Source organism: Aureobasidium subglaciale (assembly GCF_000721755.1).
Source record: "Aureobasidium subglaciale EXF-2481 unplaced genomic scaffold scaffold_36, whole genome shotgun sequence".
In the NCBI taxonomy this organism is placed as follows: Eukaryota; Fungi; Ascomycota; class Dothideomycetes; order Dothideales; family Saccotheciaceae; genus Aureobasidium; species Aureobasidium subglaciale.
Window position 1 is genome coordinate 166,257 of NW_013566959.1, and position 18,000 is coordinate 184,256.

The following is an 18,000-nucleotide window of genomic DNA, read 5'->3' on the forward strand; positions in this document are numbered from 1 at the left end:
TCATACCTTAGCGATACCGGGAATCCTGGGAGGAGCAAACTTTAGTGCGAGATGGGTGGCGGTGGATATATATGTGGAGTGTTGCTTGGACTTTCTCTCTCTGGTTTCGACGATTTGCATAGTATTTCCTAGACTTTTGGTCACAATGGCAGAACCTTCACATCAAGCTCGCGAGCGACATCTCGTACACAGGTACGCATCATTGCAACAATCACGATCATTGTACTTATATCTGTTCAGTCATGCTCACGAAGAAGAACTGCCTGGCACTGTCAATCTGCAAGCTCTCGAGGGCGACGACACGGCATATGGACAGGCTCTTTACCCAGTGCCTAGCGAAGACCCCAATGATCCGCTACAATGGTCGAAATTCAAGAAGACCATGATTCTAATCATTGTCTCCCTCTACTCTTTCCTCGGCAACAGCGCTCTGGTGGGGCCTTCTGTTTATTTAGAGATTTACAGTGAAGAGTTTGGTATCTCTATTACCGAGGCTTCGGGTCTTGTCTCTTATCCCAATCTCGTGTTTGGATTCGGTAGGATCTCTCAACGATGGAGCTGTTCGTCGGTAATTCTGACGTTACACTAGGATCTCTGTTGCTCGTTCCTGCTTATCTCAAGTTTGGCCGTCGACCTGTGATGTTATTCTCGCTGCTCATGGTATGTGCCCACTCAGCTCCAGTGCGCCAATGATATATTGACCTTCGCCAGTTCGTATTGGGCCTTCTCGGAGCGTCGCAAGCTACTTCGTATGGAGGTCTCATGGCTGCTCGAATTATCCACGCTTTTGGCTCTGGCGTTTGCGAAGCCCTGCCTGTGCAACTCGTCAATGATATTTTCTTCCTTCATGAACGAGGCAAGAGATTGGGATACTATACTGTATGTCTGTGCTGGGGCTCGACTGGTCCTTTATATGCAGGTTACATGCTTGCAGCGGGATACTCCTGGAGGTAGGCATCCTCTTCTTCTGGCTCTTCAATGATCCTTGCTGACCACTGTCACAGACTCTACTTCTACGTTGAATTTGCCTTCGCATGCGCATTGCTCATTATGGCATTCATCTTTGTCGAGGAAACAGCCTACAAACGCGTCATTGTAGCTACACCAACACCAGACTCGGATAATGAAAAAGGACACAGCCAACATGTCGAAGTCATCACAATGGTGCCACTAAGAAGATCTTTCCTACAAACATTGAAGCCGTGGAGCGGTATAGACCACGAAGCCGAATTCTTCATGACTATGCTCCGCAGCTTTAGCTACTTCCTCGTCCCCAGTGTCTTATGGGTCGTGACGAGTTTCGGTACGCACCTTCCCCATCTCCTACAAGCACTTTGAAACAACAGCTGACACAAACACAACAGGTATTTACATCGGCCTAGGCGCGCTAGCCTTCAACTACACCTTCCCCATCAAAATCGTCGCACCACCCTACAACTGGAACCCCAACAACAGCGGCTTAATCGCTCTAGCCAATATAATAGGCTACGCCCTCGCCGTCCCCTTCGCCTCCTCCTCGGACCGCATAGCAGCCTACCTAACCCGTCGCAACTCCTCGATCCGAGAAGCAGAAATGCGCCTCTGGGTTCTCCTCCCCGTCTGTCTTATCGCCCCAGCCGGTCTAATCCTCTACGGCTTCACGGCAGAAAAAAACCTCCACTGGATAGGTTATTTTGCAGGTGTAGCCATGACGGATTTTGTATCGTATTTTTACTTCTCATTTGTGCTTGCTTATGCGGTGGATAGTATGACGGCTAACACAGCGGAAATGCTGATTGCGATGAATTTGGGTAAACAGGCAATCAGTTTTGGGATGGGGATTTATCTGTTAGATTGGATTTTGGAACATGGGTATGCGAAGATTATAGGGGGTGCTTTTTGCGCGGTTTTGGCGGTCAACAATCTGGCTGTGTTGGTCTTTTTGCCGTGGGGTAAGAATATCAGGAGAGGATTGTATAACAGCTGGTTAGGGAGATTGCATAAGAAGACGAGTAAGGCGATTGAGGTTGCTTGAGGTGATCGGTGGGTGGAAGAGTATCAACTACTCAGTGTATGACTCATGAACTTGTCTTTGTCCACTGTTTCGAGTCCGCTTTTGTGATGAGCTACGGTCTAACGCCGCTCGTATCGTGGTAATGTTCTTTATTGATTCCGACCTTTGTTGGATGGGATGAGATTAACAGAGTTCCTCCTGATATTGCCAGGGTCATTCCTCTCGCATAACTCTCCCTGGGTCAAAATGTTTACCATTTCACTGCGTAAATCTTTTGTGCCCCGCTCATGACTGTTAACTGATCGACTGTGGATAACTTCACTGTGCGTGGTCGTTTTGCCCAAGACCATATCATTTGCGGCACATGTGGCCGGTTTGATCAGACGTGGAGGGAAGCCAACCTTGACACCCAAGCCAATCCTCCTGTGTAGAGTCCGCACTGTGAAACAACCACATGAACGAGGGAAAATTTATTACATTACAGCAAATTCCAGGATCCCCTCTATCCAAAAAAGTTCTCAAAACAAGACGTCTATTTGACAAAGTCTCCCAACTCAATGTTAGGAATGATGTAAGGCTGTACATCATCTCTATGCATAGTCCTCTGCTCATAAGCATAAGCCAATCCAACCAGTGTAGCTTCATCAAACTTCCTGCCCATAAATGACAATCCAAAAGGGACCTTTGGCCCAGTCTCCACCAACGTCTTGCGAGCATTGTATGTCACGTTCCAATCTGCTGGGTAGAAGCCCATGGGGACAGTGATGACGGGACTACCGACCAAAGCAGGAATACCAGGAGAGAGTTGAGTGGGCAGAAGGACAGCAGAGACATTGTTGCGCTCCAAGGCACCGAGGATACCGCCTTCACCTCCATAGTACAGGTTTGCTTGGTAAGCGGCCCAGAAGCGAGGGTCGCTGTTGTTCCAGCCCTGGTTGTCCAGTGCATCGTCCCAAACAGCTGTATCGCGATCAGGCCAGTCTTCCTGAGTGAAGTTGTGAGTGAAGTTACGGACATCCTGAAGGTCCTTGACGTCGTTGGGGTTGTAGCTGAGTTCTGAGAGGTAGGTCGCGAGGTTTGTCAAGAAGTCGGCGTTCAGGACTAGAGTCTCGTTGTTGTCTGTGACGTATTCCGAAAATGCAGTGAAGTTTGCATCAACAATAGTCGCGCCAGCACGCTCGATCAGAGCGACGGACTCTTGGAAGGCGGTCATGACAGGTTCGTCGATGGGACCATAAATGTCGATGACATTCCAGGCTACACCGATACGCTTACCAGCGAGAGCAGAGTAATCGCAGGCGGCAACGTAGTCAGGAATGGTGCCATTATTCGGGATAGCCGAAGTGTAGTTGTCGTTGGAGTCGACACCAGCGATTGCTTGCAACAGATACGCAGCATCCTTGACAGTCCTTGCCATAGGACCAACAGTATCCTGATGCTCTGAAATTGGGATGACCAGATATCTGCTGGTGAGTCCAACAGTAGGCTTGATACCAACAAGGTTGTTGACGTCTGACGGAGAAAGAATGGACCCGGAAGTCTAGTGCGAGTCAGATTGTCGTGTCATTGAATCAGTGTAGATAAACCATACCTCGGATCCAAGAGCAGAGAGAGCTAGGCCGATCGAAGAAGAGACACCCGAACCACTTGAAGAACCGCTAGGGTCCTGGTGAGGGTAGTAAGCAGCTTCAGTCTGCCCACCGTATGCGGACCATCCGTTTGTGCTGTTGTTTGAGCGATAATTTGCCCATTGAGAAAGGTTTGTTTTGCCGAGGATAATGGCACCAGCCTTTCTCAGCTTGGCAGCCAGAGTAGAGTCATGAGGAACCCTTGCACCAAGAAGGGCGAACGATCCAGCTACGTTGGGTCAGCACTTGGATTCTCATGGACTGATTATGTTACTCACCGGTATTGTTCATCTGATCAGCAGTAGCAATGTTGTTCTTGATGAGGATAGGCAGTCCATGCAGGGGTCCAAGAATGGTACCATTTGCTCGCATAGCATCCAACTCTGCAGCAATGGCCAGAGCATCAGGGTTGATCTCGGTGACCATGCGGAGAGTGCTGTTGACCTCCATGATTCTGGCAGAGTATGCCTTGACCAGGTCAACACTGGTAAAGCGACCAGCTTCCAGGCCAGTGGCCAGATCCTCAGTGGTGACATTGATGAGAGAAGGGAAGTCTCCTAGGCCAATAGAGGTCGTGTTGTACGGTGTTACTAGGCCAGCGGCAGCACCAACAAGGGCAATGCCCACAGACAAAGAGCTGAAGAAACGCATGGTCTTGGATATACGCAAGTCAATGATATAGGTCAAGGACAGACAGACACCAAGAGATAGTAGCAGGAACGAAAGGAGGTATACCACGAACCCACGAGCAAAGTCGTGATAGCACAATGTCCCAAAACTCAGCAGCAGTCTCTCATATTTGTAGACAGCCAAGTCAGGTATGCTCAACACTGCCCACTTAGATAATGTCGATAACGTAAACCTCGATGCTTCTGCCGTGCCGCTGCAAGATTGCAAGGTCCCGATATCATGCATGAATATCTCCCCACAATGTCACTCGCCTCTGCTGGGCAGTGTCGATGTGAAGAGCAGGGCTTGCGTCCTTGATCTCATGGCGACAGAAGTATGATAAAAACGGAGAAGTAGAAAGATTCTGGTCCAACCACTAGGGTATATTTTGCGACCTTCCTGAAGAGTACAGATATTTGCCGATCGCGGGTGCTGATCGATTTTGGGGTAGTGACATTCCATCTGCCGCGTGAAAGAATCTGGAGATTCAGAGCCCCGCCACTCCGTTCTAGGAAGGCACGATGATGATGCGACAAACTGACCCCAACGCCGAGGTCGGAAGCTGCTATACAGAATCTCAAATCCTCACACATCGGGTGCTTCGATTGCCGTACTTGCTGACATAGTGAAGTGAACTGTATATAGTTGTACGCGAACCGCCTCATAAGACCAAAGTGACGGTTCTTCCAATCAATTAAATATGCTTCTCTGAGTACAAGATGCTCAATGCTCGCCGTATCAATGCTTCTTGAGAATATCATCCGTCCGCGGTGACTCTTGTCTGCTGAATGAACGCCACGCTAACGCAAAAGAAAGGCCCATAAAATCAGTGTGCAATATAGAGATTAGATCTGAATTGGCGCAAGAGCTGCTGCAGCGCAATCGTTTATTGTCCAGGTCGAGGAAAGACGGGAACTGTCTCGAGCTGCTCCCAACCACCCATGCTGGCTTGAGGAGTGTTCTGCCAACCCTGTCCAGTTTGTTGATTTACAAACATTGACTGTCTAAATGGGTTGGTGCTGCCTGTGGCTGCGGGCGTAAGGAAGGATGCTGCTTGTCCAGTCGCTTGAGGTATTTGAGGAGATTGCTTCGCGAAGGGGTTCGTTCCTGTAGGTTGTGCTTGTAACGGCTGTTGCTGCTGGAAGCCAGTTTGCATAGGGTCTTGTTGGGGAGAGAGTCTTGCGAAGGGGTTACTGGTCTGACGCTGCTGGGGTTGAGCTGTCTGCTGAGGTTGCATGAATCCATTCATCTGACCAGTGGGCATCATAGATTGGCGGAAAGGATTGGTTGCCTGTGGCTGGATTTGTTGCGGTGGTGGCTGCATATGTGTGGGTTGTTGTGGTTGTTGTTGTTGTTGTTGTTGTTGTTGTTGTTGCTGCATGCCGAAAGGATCTTGCTGCTGCTGCTGTTGCTGCACAGAAAAAGGGTCCTGCTGCGGGAATGTAGATTGTTGCAGAGGTGGCGGGCTCTGGAAGGGTTGCTGGATAGCCGGTTGGAATGGATTAGATGAAAAGCCAGTCTGTTGAGGCTGCACTTGCTGCTGAGGCTGGGGACCGTATCCACCAAAGCCGGCACCAGTGAATTGTGGCTGGATCTGAGCAGTAGGTGCAGCCATCAACTGCGGATTCTGTGGAGCACCAAAAGGATTCGTCGACTGAGCTGCCTGGAATGCTGGGTCTACCATTGGTTGACCGTAGCCTTGAACGAAGGGCTGACCAGTAGGCTGGCCATATTGTTGGGCAGGGTTCTGAGCCACGGGCTGTTGCTGGTCTTCGATGGACCCAAAGAAGTCGATAAGATCGGGAGCAGGGCGTTTGGCGGGTGGTTGAGAAGCAGCAGATGGGGCAGACGGTGCAGATGAAGCAGCTGTGGCATTTTCTCTTGTTGATTCATTGAAGCTGACAGACTTGGAAGGCTTGATCGGCTTGCCAGACTTGACCTGCTGTTCTGCCAGATATTGGCGTCTGTTGGTCTCAAAGTCGTGGTCGTCAATGTATTCTTGCAGGGAGTTGGCCAGACTGGTAGGGGCGTGCTTGATCTTGGGAATCTCGAGCTTGGTGATGTGTTCGTACTGTCTCGCGATGCTGAGGTATTGGACGACTTGATCTGTTTGCTTTGCGAAGGCTTTGTAGATGCCAATGGCGTGTTCGGCGTCCGGCTTGGACAGTTCGAAGTAATGGCCTGTGCAATTGCGTGTCAGAGTCGTGAAGCGGTAGTCAAACAAGGCAAAACTGACTCAGTATGTTCATGACAGCCTCGTTCATGGCGGTGAATAGGTCGAGCAAATCTTTGGTGAGCAGTCGGAATGCCATTAAAGAGATGTCATTCTCGGGCTCGTTCTCCAGAGGCTGCACTGTGTTAGATGCGACTATGTAGGACGGGAAGACTGAGCAGGCTACGCACATCGCATTTAATCAGAACCCTGATCTGGTCCTGGATGGCTTCTGTCTCCCTGAGCAGACCCTTTGCAATCGAGATGGTCTTCATGCGTCCAGGATTGCGGATATGGTCGACATGGGTGTCTGCAAATGACTCTGCGCGCTGGATGAGGTAGTTGGAGTATCGTCGAATGTTCTGACCCTGTGTCTGGACTGCATGGCCGTGTCAGAGCTCACGTATGAGATGGCTTGGGAAAAGGAGGCCTACCATCGGTATAGCTGTTGATGGCCAGACGGTTCTTAGGAGCATCGGCCAGGTACTTGAGTGTCACGTCTCGTTCTCCTTCCTTGATCATCAGGTGCACAATGATCAGGGCCTTGAAGCAGATTGTCCAGGTCGTGTCGCGTAGGCGTTCCTTCAGTGTACGGAAGATCTCGGCCACTCCGGCCTCACCCCCAGACGTGGCCAGGAGAATGTGTTCGACATATTTGGACTTGGGCGGTGCAAGCTAACAGACAACGCGATTAGCAAACACTCGCGCGCATGAACGGTGGGTAGATGCATCCTCGTACCTTGACCTTGGTACCGCCTTTGACTGACTTCTCGACCGAGCTCGACATTAGGCGCGCGTAGATGCTCGTGCTGTGTCTACTGATACGTGACGGACGCGCTGTCTAGTTCATACTGTTTCCAAATGGCAGGCGCGCTTCGATAAGAATGGACGGGAATTGTGCAACAAGGACAGCTCTTGCAATGGCCAACTCTGGGCGCGACCGACTCGGCCATCTCGGAATGCCAAACGCGCTAACGCCGGCAGATGACGACGTTGCGAAGTGTGCTTCTGCCACCTCAATCTCGTTTCCTCCTGAACTTGACATCGATATCAAGATTGTTCATATCAAATGCTGTGAGAGCGTCAAAGGCCAGATCTAATCTTGACCCCCGTGTGCCACGGCATAGCCTCTCGGACTCGCAGAAGATGTAACAAACGTGTTACAGTCACAGTTCCATTGATTTGGACGAGCAACTTGTTGACGCTGTCTGCTTGTTCTTCGCTTGGTCGCTGGAGGCAGAGGAATAGAAATATAGTTCCCGCAACTCCATGAGGTTTGACACTAGCGTGACATATCACTGTGCATAGAGGAATGAAATGAAGAACTTGCTGAGGAAAGGATGGTATAATGCTAGCTATGTTGTTCTGCGCCAGCCAATCTGGCGGCCTGCTGAGACGTGAGAAACCTTTCCAAGAATTTGAATCAGAGATGCCATCTTCGCGTCCGTTGGTTAACAAGGGGGTGTGCCGAACGCAGATCTCATGCCGCCGCAACCATGCCTAGAACCACTGCCTCCGAAGAGAAGAGCGCTATAGCAAGAGGTTGCGGACGACTCGAATGTTACACACTAGGCTTTCATCATATGTTTTTAAACTTGGAAGGTCATAAATTTTTCGGAGAGGGATCGGGTCGCGAGAAGAAAATATACTCGCCAGACAAGTCCGGCATGTTCCGATGGCTTGGCGCTACACCTCGTTGTGAGCCATCTTGATCGATCTAATCCGATGTTTATTTGCATATTCAATCTTGTTCTCTGTGACAGGTTCGAGTTCTGAATCAGACCTTGATGCTATACTGTAGGCTTCCGCTTGCCGTGTCATGCGGTCGCATCATACGACATGCAGCCTCTAGGATTGACCGGCAACCACTGGCAATTCGACCTTTAGTGTCAACATATAAAGCAAAAACTTTCTCAAGCTATCGCATACTACGGACAGAAGAAACCGAGAGACTATTGTCCGAGTTCAAAGAGAATTGTGAGGAAAATTGGTTGAGTTTTCGACCATGATCTAACATTCATATCCAGTCCACTTTCCTTCGGCGACTTGCAAACTCGAAGATATAGCCACTCGGGGATCCGGAGAAGATGTCGTAATTCATGGCTATCTGGGCACGCAGAGACAAGCTGGCAAGAACCTGCTCTTCGCTGAACTTCGGAGCACAACTCTATCACATTCAATCCAACTAGTTGCCTCGAACAAAACCAGCGCTGAGGGGGCTAGTGTCTTTGACAAACTTAGTGGATTGAATGTTGAAACACCAGTAGCCGTCGAAGGAAAGCTCAAGGGCCGCAAAGCCAAGCAAACTCCATCCAAACTAGAAGCAGGAGCCGTGCAGCAAATAACGGAAGTCGAGATTGAGTTGACCAATATATCGCCGCTCAACCACTTCCCCAAGGACATCATGGTGACCCAGGATTCAGTATTCACAGCAGAACAGAGACATCTTCAGTTGAGAATGGAGAAGCCTCTTCGGGATGCACTGGCTTTCAGGAGTAAAGCAGCCAGCATCTTACGAACAGAACTCTGCGAGGGCAAAGATTTCGTCGAGATTGAGACACCTCTGCTGTTCAAGTCGACTCCAGAGGGCGCGCGCGAGTTCCTGGTCCCCACTCGCACACCCGGTCTTGCCTATGCTCTACCTCAGAGTCCTCAGCAGTACAAGCAGATTCTCATGGCAAGTGGCATTCCGCGCTATGTGCAGTTTGCGAAGTGCTTCCGCGATGAAGACCTTCGCGCTGACAGACAACCAGAATTCACGCAGGTGGATCTGGAAATGTCTTTTGCAACTGGGGAGGATGTGATGAGCACTGTTGAAGATGTTGTCAAAACGCTTTGGCAGAAGTTGCTTGGTATCTCCCATGAAGGCCAGTTTCCTCGACTATCTTATGAGGATGCAATGTCTAATTATGGCTCTGACAAGCCCGATGTTCGCCTCGGGTCAAAGATCTCACGAGCCGAGTACATGTTACCTGTGGATCTCATCCGCAAGATCGGCCCTCTGCATGATCCAATCGTCGAGGTGCTGAAAATGCCCATCTCTGAAGACGTCAAGGAAACTCGCGAGTTCGTAACCAAATTCATGGACTCGTCAGATTCTAAGCCTTTCAACGATAACCCAGAAGGTCAACCAGGCATCTTTATCTTCGATCCTCGTAAGCCACTTTCTGGTCTCTCTGTCTTTGGTTTCGAGGCTGCGGAAACGATAGAGGAGATGCTCGATTTGGAAGAAGGAGACTTGGTCGTGCTCCAGGCTCGCAAGAACGCACCGCATGCAGGTGGCTCCACACCACTTGGAAATCTACGCCTGGCTCTTCACAAGTTTGCTGTGCGGCACAATTACATACCCGCACCTCAAGGTTTCGAGTTCCTCTGGATCACAGACTTCCCGTTGTTCTCGCCTTCTGTGGCAAATGAGCCTGGCCAAGGTGGTGCAGCGGGCTTCAGCTCTACACATCATCCTTTCACGGCGCCAAAGACGGCCGAAGATGTGGACTTACTTCTTACTGATCCAGCCGCTGTCAAGGCTGAGCACTATGACTTGGTGGTGAATGGTGTTGAGCTTGGAGGTGGCAGTCGCCGGATTCACTCAGCAGCCATGCAGCAATTTGTCCTACGTGAGGTCTTGAAGATGAGTGAGGAAAGATTGAAGGACTTTGATCATCTGATTGAGGTGCTAAGAGCCGGATGTCCGCCACATGCGGGTATGGCACTGGGCTTCGACAGACTCATCGCAGTCATGCTTGGAAAGGAAAGCGTCAGAGATGTAATTGCTTTCCCGAAAAGTGGCAGAGGCGAAGACCTGTTGGTGAGAAGTCCGACACTTATGACAGAGGACCAACTCAAGACCTATCACCTGAAGCTGAGAGAGTAAGCGGACACACATACCAAATACTTTAACAATTCTGTACAAACAACAAGACATGATCTCTCGAACCTTTAACTCTTTCCCCAACCCTCCAAATTCACAACCTCGGGCTCTCCTCCACTCCTTACAATAACCCACTCAACCTCCTCATCCCCATCGTTAACCTCCTGATGTTCCTGGTACGCAGGAATCAACGCGAAATCTCCTTGCTTTAGCTCCTGTCGCTTCTTTCCACCTTCACTGACAACAGCACCTTGACCCCGTACGGCATACACGATGGTGTCTTGAGCGCCGTGGTGATGCACCGCGGAGGCTGAGTGGGGAGAGGCAAGCATGATGGAGCTGCAGATTGAGGCGAGGTTGGTTATCGCTGGCATTCGCGTCATGCCATCCGTTTGGCCTGAAGAGGAGGCTTGGATGGAGGTGGATTTCACAACGTGAACTTGTTTTGAAGACATGATTGTGAGACGTGTTGTTTGCGGAAATGGGAATTTGATATGATTGACTGGAAGAGACAGACGTTGAAGTCGTGATTTAGGTTTAGTTCCCCCTTGACGTAATCACTTGCGTTTCCTCCGCAGCACTCTCCTTCGTCGTGATGTACAGCAGTGACAAGCTGTCAAAATGCATTATAATTCTCGAGACTGGAGAAGGCTAAGCGGGAGATCCGCGAGGTGTCTGTAGTCATCGTTCACTTGTAAAATCTGGTGTCTTGATTCAACCACAATGATGCACGATCGAGCTCGCGGAGTTTCCACGGAGGGCCCATCTGGATCTCAGATATGCTCTGAGTGATGCTGAAGTAATTCTTTCGCATCAGCATTGATTTATTTCTAGTGTGATCGAGTGCAGCATACTGTCATGACTTCAATATCAAGTCACTTCGACAGGGTCTGTGATTTCACATGCCATGTGGAGTGAACGAAAGGAGTTCACGCGCCTCGTGACATTTTGCGGACTCCGGAACGCGGAGGTGGAAAAGCTGGGGAAACGTCTGCCGAGGTACCGAGGCACATGTCAAAATAATCATAGCCCTTTGATTCGCTCTCGTGTTCGTTTCCTGACCTTTCGCCGAGAAAGTGATCTCTCCTCGTGACTTGCGGTATGTTGTTAGCGGGTAGCCGGAGGTTTTGAGTGAAAGTCGAGGGCTGACACGTGAAGAACAGGGATTCGGCCAATATTACCTTTCACTTTCCTCCACCCCTTGCTTTGTGTTTGACCTCTCCCTAACGCTGCACTTGCACGGGTACATACATACATAACACATCATGTCAGGCACATATTCGCAAGAAGACGTCAAGTCGCACAACAAGCCCGACAACCTCTGGATCATTGTCGACGAGGATGTCTACGACTTGACCAATTTCCAGGTGAGCGGCGAGACTCGACGGGGAAAGTCAAGCACCTGCTGATGCAGCCAATTAGGAAGAGCACCCTGGTGGTAAGAAGATCCTCCAAAGAGTGGCTGGAAAGGACGCCAGCAAGCAGTTCTGGAAGTACCACAATGAGGGCATCTTGAAGAAGTACCAGAAGCAACTCCAGGTCGGCTCTCTGGACTCGAAGGCCAAGGCCGCTCCTCCCACACCCCCAGCCACTCCTCCTCCGGCAGCGAAGCAGGAGAAGGAGCTTGTCAAGCCCGAGCCAGTGCCTGGTACCGTGGCTCCCCAGCCTGGTGCCGACGCAAAGGAAATGGCCGAGGCTCTTGATCAGTTCGGCGACATGGTCCCCGGTGGTGACCCCAACTGGTACCAATCCGTAGGTGCTTCTCTGCGGTGACCCTTGAACGTCTACTGATCTCACTTCCAGTACCACTCGCCCTATTTCAACCAGTCACACGCCGACCTCCGCGCCGAAGTCCGAGAATGGGTAGAAAACGAGATCATGCCCAACATCACCGAATGGGACGAGGCTAGAAAAGTACCAGATGAGATATACAAGGCTATGGGCGAACGCGGATACCTCGCAGGTCTCATGGGTGTTCACTACCCCAAGGATCTCACCGACAAGCGTGTCAAGTCCGTTGCACCCGAAAAGTGGGACTTGTTCCATGAGATGCTTCTCACTGACGAGATCTCGAGATCTGGCAGTGGTGGCTTCGTGTGGAACTTGATCGGTGGTTTCGGTATCGGTGCCCCTCCTGTCCTCAAGTACGGAAAGAAGGAGCTCGTCCAGAGAATCATGCCCGAGATCCTGAGCGGTGACAAGAGAATCTGTTTGGCCATCACTGAGCCTGATGCTGGTTCTGACGTTGCCAACTTGACTTGCGAGGCTAAGCTGAGCGAGGACGGAAAGCACTACATTGTTAACGGTGAGAAGAAGTGGATCACCAACGGTATCTGGTCCGACTACTTCACTACTGCTGTTCGCACTGGTGGCGAAGGCATGAACGGTGTCAGTGTTCTTCTCATTGAGCGTAGCTTCGGTGGCGTCTCGACCAGAAAGATGGACTGCCAGGGTGTCTGGTCGAGTGGCACAACATATGTCACCTTCGAAGACGTCAAGGTGCCAGTAGAGAACCTGGTTGGCAAGGAGAACCAAGGTTTCAAGGTTCTCATGACCAACTTCAAGTGAGTTTCATGATATGCCGAGACACAAAACATGAATACTGACAACAGACACAGTCACGAACGTATTGGCATCATCATCCAGTGTCTGCGCTTCTCGCGCGTTTGCTACGAGGAGTCGATGAAGTACGCACACAAGCGAAGAACCTTCGGCAAGAAGCTCATCGAGCATCCCGTCATCCGTCTCAAGCTAGCCCACATGTTCCGCCAGATCGAAGCATCGTACTCGTGGATGGAAAACCTTATCTACCAATGCCAGACGATGAGCGAAGTAGAGGCCATGCTGAAACTCGGAGGTGCCATTGCCGGTCTCAAGGCCCAAGCGACCACGACTTTCGAGTTCTGTGCTCGCGAGGCCAGTCAGATATTCGGCGGTCTCAGTTACAGCCGCGGTGGTCAGGGCGCCAAGGTCGAGAGACTCTACAGAGATGTCAGAGCTTACGCTATCCCCGGTGGCAGTGAGGAGATCATGTTGGACTTGAGCATTCGCCAGTCCCTGAGGGTACATCAGGCTTTGGGCATGAAGCTGTAAACCAGTGCTACACTTCGAGTGCGAGTCGGTCCACATCTCGACTCCTTGCCAGCCTGAAGTTACGTGCGTTGAGGTAGCTCAAAGTAGACAGCGACCTTGTACGAATTGAACGAAAGCATCATCATTCATTCAAGCAGTAGCCCGCTCATTCCGAATCGTTGGGTCCTGTGTTCACTGTGCTTTTCTGTCTAGGCGAAACAAGCGACATCTTTCGAGGACCGCTGCATGATTCAGCTTCGCGCCAAAAACTGTTCGACATGTCGATTTTGTTGGGACCTGTTTGATAGTTTGTTATGCAAGGTTCCCTGTGCTCTTGATCTTGCGCCTTCGAGCTCAGATAACGTGGAGTAGACAAAGAAGCGGCAGATCGAAATTTAATGCAATGCGGAGTCTTGGATCAACATTTGGAATTTTTGTGCGTAAAGACCAAGTACACAGCCCTTGCTCCTGCAGAGCTTCGTCACTATTTCTTCCCTTTCGAGGAAGGGCCTGAGCTACTTGCTTCTCTCCAGCTTCCTTTTTGTGGGACTTTTAGATGACATGCATGAATTTTGTTTGTCTGGCGCGGCGGGAGATTTGCTTGCTGGCCTGCTTTTGCAATTTATCGTCGGCTCTCTCACCCTTTCGAGTGCGTGCAAGTTGCACAAGTAGTTGGGCTCTCTGATCGCGCCATGCATGCTCGTTTTTGGATTGACTCTCTTGTCGTCTGTCATAAACGGACGCGTGAGTGTTGGCAGGATCAAATCAACAGTTGCTGCTGTTTTCGTGGGGAAGATCTGGATGTTGATCCGTCAAAACGCGGGAAGGCGCGGTCCGTTGCCTTCTCTTTTCCCACCACATCATTTGCCAAACTCTCTCCGCGACGTGAACCCATCCAGCGACACAAACAAGGCGTGCGACCAAACATGCAATGATCCTTCTCAGGGGGTCATATGCACCGAGACCCAAGTCGCCGGACTGTGTGACGGAGGGGCGACCGAGGGTACAGCTGCATGACTGTGCAACACCAACCTTACCAAACAAGGCAAAGGCTGGAAGCAGCCATCTCCACATCGTGTGCTTTTCACCCTTCTAGCTGAAAATCATACGCTGCACTTCCAGCAAGGTCCTGTTTCGAAGTAGAGACGCCATATCTCAATCCTTCATCATGACAGGGCTGTCAAAGACACGGGAGATCCACCTTACGATCGGGGATCTCCAGGTAGCAGGTAACGCAATATCCGGTAGGTTTCCTGACTTTTGGTCATTTGGATAGGGAGCATGACATGCATTGCCTGGACCATCTTTACCTCTCTCTGCAAGCTCATCGTCCACTTTTCCAGGACGTTGGATTTAGGATGCAGCGGTTCCGGAGGCTAGAGTATGCAGATGCAGCAACCCAGGCACAAGGTACAGCATCAGACCTCCTTGTTGACGATCGTCTTGTTCTGCTTAGACTCCTTCATGCAACGCGTTTGGCCGCTTCGTTTCGTTCGTTCGCTTTTGTCGCCGTCGCTTGTACCGAGCGTTCGTCCTCGCTTTTGCCTATCTGTATTCCTCTTGTCCCTCGTGGCAACCGTTCAATCCTTCGTCCTTCCTTAACTATCCAACCATCGCACCCGTTACGCGTTTCTTGTCAACTCACCGTCTTTCGTATCTCAAACTCACGAGTAATAATCAAGCAATCTTGCTTGATACGTACATCTTGGCTTCCTTTTTCGCGAATCATGGCATCAACAGAGGTGAGTGCATGCATGACATGATCTTTTCTCCGTGTCGCTCTGCTCCATGATCTGGATCTTTGTCCGTTTCTTGCAACAGATGCACATGTCAAAATATCAATTGTTCATGTCACACAATGCTGACCTTCCAGAAGCTACATCAACATCGCTTCTCGCACCAACAACCACAACTTCACGAACCTCAAAGACTTTCTGGTATCTATCAGTATCACAATGCACCTGAGGTATTACCCGAGCACGGACTGGAATACGACGACAATACATACCCCGTCTCGGATAAGTATCCGGTGACGAGTATGGACGACTATCCTGCAAGCTTCCACGCACAGCAATACCGCGATGTGAACAAGCCACCGCGGATCATCTTTGGAATGAAAGTGCGATCATTCTTGCTCGTGGCATTAGTGTTTGTCTTGATAGTTGTCGGAGCAGTGGTGGGAGGCACAGTAGGGCGTAATGCATCTCATGCAGCGAACGCGCAAGCTATAGCCACAAACTCAAGCTTGTATGTATACTTCGCAGTGTCATTGAGCTTTGATGCTAACAAACTCACTGCAGACCATCTGCGACAGCGATAACACCGCAAGCATCGGGTGAAGTACGCACGATCGCCGCCTCATCGCCGACGACAACTTCGACAACTACTGCTACATCAACAGTCGCGTCGACGTCGGTACTATCAACACCCACCTTCGTGCCTCTCTCGGCGTGTCCATCGGCGAACAACACACTGTTCATCTCGACCATCTCAAACTCATCTTCCCTCATCTCACCAGCAGACAACACCACAACAACTGTCGACTTGACATATACACGCTACTGCGATGCAAAAACACCTGCAGCGTTCAAGCCCTTAACGTCTGGCTTCGTATACACCTTTGACGACTGCATCGAAATGTGTGCTGCTTACAACGTATATGCCGAGGGGTCAGTGGCCTGTGACGTGGCCATCTACGACGTCAAAGAAACACGACCCGTGAACTGCGTAGTAGGAACCGCGCACACCACTGGTGCTGAGAGCTTAGGCATTGAAGGAGGTCTCGCTATTGCTGTACTGAAACCCTCTACATGAGTCCTTCCCGCTCATTTTCTTTTGTTCTGCATCTTGGCTCATTTGCGATCGGATCATGGGTGGTTGTTCATTTTGTTGGGCTCGAATTTTACGAGCGAAAGAGGCATGAATTATACGATTATGTATCGAGGAGGGAAGGGAAACTATTACATTGAACATATACTGGCAATCTTAATACCATATTTGTAAACATCAGCGACGGCGCATCGCACTTTCCGTGTTTGTTCTTGCTCTGGAGTGAGTCTTTGCCCAACTTGCCCTTCCCCGGAGTACTTCGTCGAGCCATTTCCAGCTCTGCGGTCGAAAGGTTGACCTTCCAAGAGACACTGACTTCAGTGGTTGCTCCGTTCCAGAGACAAGTCACACCGTGAAAAAGCACAATGTTTTCGAAAATCCAAAAGGCAGAACAGGAAGATCACGGTCCTCAAACCTCGGGTAAAGGTCAGAAACGGATGGTATAATGTCTTACAGTTTCACAGCCATACTTCTATGGACGATTGTACATTACGCGAACTCCATGTTTCAGGATAATCGTCGCTATGGCCTAGCATACGTCCAACACCACTCTCAAAGACAGGCCACGGACTTCTGCGAACGTCTGTCGTACACTTTCATCTCGTCCCGGAGAGAACACAGCCAGTACACATTCTCATGCATTTATCATATCCTCCCAGGTTGATCTCTTATCGTGGTTACCAGATCTCAAGCAGTTGAATATAGTCATGAAGAAGTCTTTTCGACACGTCCTGCCCCTGAAAACATCCCCTCACAATACTCGCAAAGGATCTGATGCTAAGACTCGTCTCTCGACTCTCGACATCTCTCAAGGCCGCGATGTCGTTCTCGAACTTCGGTGTCACAAGTTCTTTGCTCACAGAGCCGTGTTAAGCGAGAACTCGCCATTCTTTAAAAGAGCATTCAACTCAAAGTTCTCTGTAGGCACACTCATTTTCCACTACCTTCAAGGTACTGGCTTTCTGCAAGGTTGCCACCAGCTTGATGTTTTCTCTTGACGACATAGACGATGACCCTGAGATTGTCGCTACGATCCTGAACCATGTGTATCACGTTCACAATGAGGACATCCCTACTCTAAGTGCTGGACATTTCACTTTAGACAAGAAGACAGAGTTTTGCTACTCTGTGTACATGACTGCAGACAAGTACGATTGCCCTCTTGTTCGTCAGGAAGTATGCAGACGCTTCTTCAACGCTACTGGAGCACTGGTTAAGCAAAGCGGTAGTACCTCCACTTTGACACCAATCGTCGCCACGATCTGCGGCCCTAAAGCTCTGCAGCTCACGGATTTGTCACTGGAGCAATGTATGTTGAAGATCTGTGCAGTTTATATCGATGCATTTGTCCTCGATAGAGGCTTCATCAGAGAGCTCGGGCAGGGTAATGTTCTCAGTATCGGCAACCATGAGAAGCTAGATGCTCTGCTGAGTCATCGTCATGGCACAGATGTCTCTGTTCTGCCTGATATTCAGGCCCATTTGGAGAGATATGGCCATTTGAGAAGATTGTCATCGATGTGGAGCCAAGGGTAAGGCAGTTGAAATTATGTGCTCGATAGATCGTGCAGATCTCTCTATACAAAACTTTGTCAGCAAGGTAGCATTGCATTCACTGTTCACTCGCTTCTTTCTTCTTCTTCTTCTTCTTCTTCTTCTTCTTCTTCTTCTTCTTCTTCTTCTTCTTCTTCTTCTTCTTCTTCTTCTTCTTCTTCTTCTTCTTCTT

At 50.0% G+C, this 18,000-nt stretch overlaps 8 protein-coding genes across 8 annotated transcripts; 5 read left to right on the forward strand and 3 right to left on the reverse strand.

Annotated features, from left to right (window-relative positions):
- Positions 1 to 145: 145 nt before the first annotated feature.
- AUEXF2481DRAFT_33651 (uncharacterized protein) lies at positions 146 to 2,014 on the forward strand (the record flags this gene model as incomplete). The annotated part of the gene is made up of 6 exons (XM_013483844.1): positions 146 to 192; positions 241 to 536; positions 590 to 660; positions 712 to 950; positions 1,005 to 1,303; positions 1,365 to 2,014. The coding sequence occupies 6 exons, from the start codon at positions 146 to 148 to the stop codon at positions 2,012 to 2,014; spliced, it is 1,602 nt and encodes a 533-aa protein (XP_013339298.1).
- A 511-nt stretch (positions 2,015 to 2,525) lies between these two features.
- Positions 2,526 to 4,272, reverse strand: AUEXF2481DRAFT_70782 (uncharacterized protein; the record flags this gene model as incomplete). The annotated part of the gene is made up of 3 exons (XM_013483868.1): positions 2,526 to 3,533; positions 3,585 to 3,850; positions 3,900 to 4,272. 3 exons carry the CDS (start codon positions 4,270 to 4,272, stop codon positions 2,526 to 2,528), a joined length of 1,647 nt encoding a protein of 548 aa, XP_013339322.1.
- Positions 4,273 to 5,176: 904 nt separating this feature from the next.
- AUEXF2481DRAFT_9131 (uncharacterized protein) lies at positions 5,177 to 7,289 on the reverse strand (the record flags this gene model as incomplete). Its single annotated transcript, XM_013483832.1, has 5 exons — positions 5,177 to 6,471; positions 6,527 to 6,638; positions 6,694 to 6,881; positions 6,937 to 7,177; positions 7,242 to 7,289. The coding sequence occupies 5 exons, from the start codon at positions 7,287 to 7,289 to the stop codon at positions 5,177 to 5,179; spliced, it is 1,884 nt and encodes a 627-aa protein (XP_013339286.1).
- A 947-nt stretch (positions 7,290 to 8,236) lies between these two features.
- AUEXF2481DRAFT_529415 (uncharacterized protein) lies at positions 8,237 to 10,409 on the forward strand. Its single transcript, XM_013483892.1, has 2 exons — positions 8,237 to 8,479; positions 8,530 to 10,409. Exons 1-2 carry the CDS (start codon positions 8,290 to 8,292, stop codon positions 10,374 to 10,376), a joined length of 2,037 nt encoding a protein of 678 aa, XP_013339346.1. The 5' UTR covers positions 8,237 to 8,289; the 3' UTR covers positions 10,377 to 10,409.
- A 32-nt stretch (positions 10,410 to 10,441) lies between these two features.
- Positions 10,442 to 10,828, reverse strand: AUEXF2481DRAFT_33655 (uncharacterized protein; the record flags this gene model as incomplete). The annotated part of the gene is made up of 1 exon (XM_013483845.1): positions 10,442 to 10,828. One exon carries the CDS (start codon positions 10,826 to 10,828, stop codon positions 10,442 to 10,444), a length of 387 nt encoding a protein of 128 aa, XP_013339299.1.
- A 659-nt stretch (positions 10,829 to 11,487) lies between these two features.
- Positions 11,488 to 13,856, forward strand: AUEXF2481DRAFT_102641 (uncharacterized protein). The gene is made up of 4 exons (XM_013483893.1): positions 11,488 to 11,740; positions 11,796 to 12,125; positions 12,177 to 12,937; positions 12,992 to 13,856. Exons 1-4 carry the CDS (start codon positions 11,639 to 11,641, stop codon positions 13,464 to 13,466), a joined length of 1,668 nt encoding a protein of 555 aa, XP_013339347.1. The 5' UTR covers positions 11,488 to 11,638; the 3' UTR covers positions 13,467 to 13,856.
- Positions 13,857 to 14,742: 886 nt separating this feature from the next.
- Positions 14,743 to 16,457, forward strand: AUEXF2481DRAFT_44760 (uncharacterized protein). Its single transcript, XM_013483858.1, has 3 exons — positions 14,743 to 15,187; positions 15,322 to 15,692; positions 15,746 to 16,457. The coding sequence occupies exons 1-3, from the start codon at positions 15,173 to 15,175 to the stop codon at positions 16,257 to 16,259; spliced, it is 900 nt and encodes a 299-aa protein (XP_013339312.1). The 5' UTR covers positions 14,743 to 15,172; the 3' UTR covers positions 16,260 to 16,457.
- A 524-nt stretch (positions 16,458 to 16,981) lies between these two features.
- Positions 16,982 to 17,810, forward strand: AUEXF2481DRAFT_9136 (uncharacterized protein; the record flags this gene model as incomplete). Its single annotated transcript, XM_013483833.1, has 2 exons — positions 16,982 to 17,194; positions 17,244 to 17,810. The coding sequence occupies 2 exons, from the start codon at positions 16,982 to 16,984 to the stop codon at positions 17,808 to 17,810; spliced, it is 780 nt and encodes a 259-aa protein (XP_013339287.1).
- Between the last annotated feature and the right edge of the window lie 190 nt (positions 17,811 to 18,000).